Consider the following 2,468-nt stretch of genomic DNA (forward strand, 5'->3'; position numbering starts at 1 on the left):
AAAAAAAAAAAAAAAAAAAAAAAAAAAAAAAAAAAAAAGGAGGGCCCCATTGAAAGACAAGAAGCCAATAAAAAAAAGCAGCACAGCTTTACGCTTGTTCAGCCGTTAAGAAATGTGTAAGTGCTGATTGAGACAGAAAGAGCGAGTGGGGACTAAGCATGGGGTTGCAACAGATTAGCTGACTGGGCGACATCTGTATGTCACTTGTCTTCACTACCCTGCTCGGTAGGTTTCAGTGTAAGACTGAGTCTAGATGGGTCAGATCACTGGCCGCTGTTGTGCGCTTGAATTACAGATGCCAATGTCCCGAGCAGGTGCGGCCCCAAACTTCCATCCCTGATAGACTCACCCTCTTAGTGTCCAGCAGCCCGGGCTGGAAGGGACACATCTTACCACTGCCCTTGGAGCAGATGGGGAAACAGGCACGGAGCTGGAATTAACCTGATCAGGGTCACTTGTCCTTGTTCTGGTCCTTCCTCCCTTTGCAGTAAAAGGAGGCTCCCCACTCTGCCCTGGGTCTGGGGAACAGGACAGTGGTGGCACACAGAGAAGATACACTCCTGAGCCGCAGGAACGCGGTCAGTGATAGTAATAAAGCAAATGTTTAGGGGGCTGGGGAGATGGCTCAGTGGAATAAGTGCTTCCCTGGCAAGCCCAAGGGCCTGAGTTCAACCCCCGGTTCCACAAAAAAAAAAAAAAAAAGCAGATGATCAGGGGTGTTTCCGCGTCCTTGGGGGGCAGGGGGCAGGTTACTTTACTGATATGGCAGCGCTGCATGCTCCTCCACTAGATTTCCAGAAGGTGGCGGTAGCGAGTGCTTGTCCTGCAGAGCTGGTAGATGAAGGTACTTTCTCAGCAAAACGCTGATGGGTGAGCAGCAGTCCAGGCCAGGACAGACAGTGAGGGTTCCAGGATGGAGAGAAAGGGGGGCGAGGGGGCCGGAGCAGGAGCAAAACCCACGGTGCCCACCAGGGTGAGCTCTGCCTCGCTGCTGTAAGGAGCGACTTGGGGGCTGAGAGACACACATGCCTGCTGGGTTTGGGGCTCCTCCCCTCTGAGCACAGACATGTCACCCGGGCACTTTTCCTTGGGTGGCACCACCCTCCCCACAGGAAGCTGCACAGCTGTAGGCAGAGGGAAGGTGGAGCACCCTGCGTTGGCTTCCAGCACTCTGCCTCTTCTAGTCCTGTGCCAGGGATGACCCTGCCTGCCCACCCTCACCAAGAACTGATAGACCTGCAGTTGCTCATGGCCTCTGATGCCCTCTCTCTGCAGATTTGTGTTCCTTGTGCTGACACATTTTGACCTGGAGCTGGTCAGTGTGGATGAGGAGATCCCCAACTTTGACCTCAGCAGGTACGGCTTCGGTCTGATGCAGCCCGAGCGTGATGTGCCCGTCCAGTACCGCGTCCGGCTGTGACCTCTCGGAGCCTCCAGCCAGCCTGCTCCAGCTTCCTGACCCTTCTGTGCCAGCATTGCTGTGTCCCTGCTGTCCTCCTAGATGTGCCTAGGGGTGAGAACAAAGTGGAAGTCACAAAAGACATCATAATCAAGAAAAGACATGGAAAGTTCTGTGGCTTATCACTGCCCAGTTTGAATTCCAAACCAGGCTCTTTTCTTTCTTCATGAGACAGGATCTCACTATGTAGTGTAGACTGGCCTTGAACTCATTTTGTAGTCTAGGCTAGCATCAGACTCACCGAGATCCTCCTGCCTCAGCCTCCCAAGGGCTGAGATTACAGCGATGTACCACTGTGCCTATAAATCAGGCTTTTTCTGATGCTAAGTTACCTTCCCCTTCACCCTTGGTGATATCCACAAAAGCTAATCCAGACAGGGCAGATCCAGGTTCCTTACTGCCATGACCCCAGCTCCCAGAGGAGTCCGCGTCCCAGCCCTTCACAGATGCTGGGGCCTGGGCCTTTACCAGTCAAAGTGATGCCGGCCATGAAAAGGCCCAGCTGGTCCAGGGAGTGTGTCCACTGGCACAAGCTCTGGCCCCCAGGTATTGAAGTAGCTAAAGCCACAGGGTCCCTTGGGCTATCCCCTTCTCTCAGCTCCCCATGCGCTGGATGCTGCCCTCCTCTGCATTCATATGGATACTTGAGGGCTCCCCGAGGTGCAGGCACTGCCCCAACCAGCCCTGGGCCCAGAGGCACAGAGGTCTCTGTGCTAGAGTTGCAGGTTTGAGACAGGCTGGGCTATCCTCACACCAAGACTCAGGTAGGGAGCCAAAGAAGACACCTTGCCAGGGTGGCTGGAAGGAACCAGCCAGGCCCCGTGGGTGGGTCAAGGTGCACAGGAGAAAGAGCCAAGCTTCTGCGCTCTGGTGCGGATGCCCCTGCTGCCTGCTTGCCGCACAATCCAGGTTGCAGATGGGTTCCGCTGGCCTGCACCTCACAGACGTGATTTCGAGCTGTGGGTGTGATGCAAGCCTGTGATCCCAGCAACTTGGGAGGCTGCAGCAG

The 2,468-nt window shown here is 54.9% G+C and overlaps 1 protein-coding gene across 2 annotated transcripts in view; it reads left to right on the forward strand.

The window, feature by feature from the left end:
* Positions 1 to 1,783, forward strand: part of Ptgis (prostaglandin I2 synthase) — a 39,430-nt gene extending 37,647 nt beyond the window's left edge. For both annotated transcript variants that reach the window (XM_023720778.1, XM_004636046.2), the window contains exon 10: positions 1,276 to 1,783. In XM_023720778.1, the coding sequence (XP_023576546.1) occupies positions 1,276 to 1,420 (145 nt within the window). In that variant the 3' untranslated portion in view covers positions 1,421 to 1,783. The remainder of the gene's footprint in view (positions 1 to 1,275) is intronic.
* The last annotated feature ends 685 nt before the right edge of the window (positions 1,784 to 2,468 follow it).

Source organism: Octodon degus, unplaced genomic scaffold, assembly GCF_000260255.1.
Source record: "Octodon degus isolate 3935 unplaced genomic scaffold, OctDeg1.0 scaffold00077, whole genome shotgun sequence".
In the NCBI taxonomy this organism is placed as follows: domain Eukaryota; kingdom Metazoa; phylum Chordata; class Mammalia; order Rodentia; family Octodontidae; genus Octodon; species Octodon degus.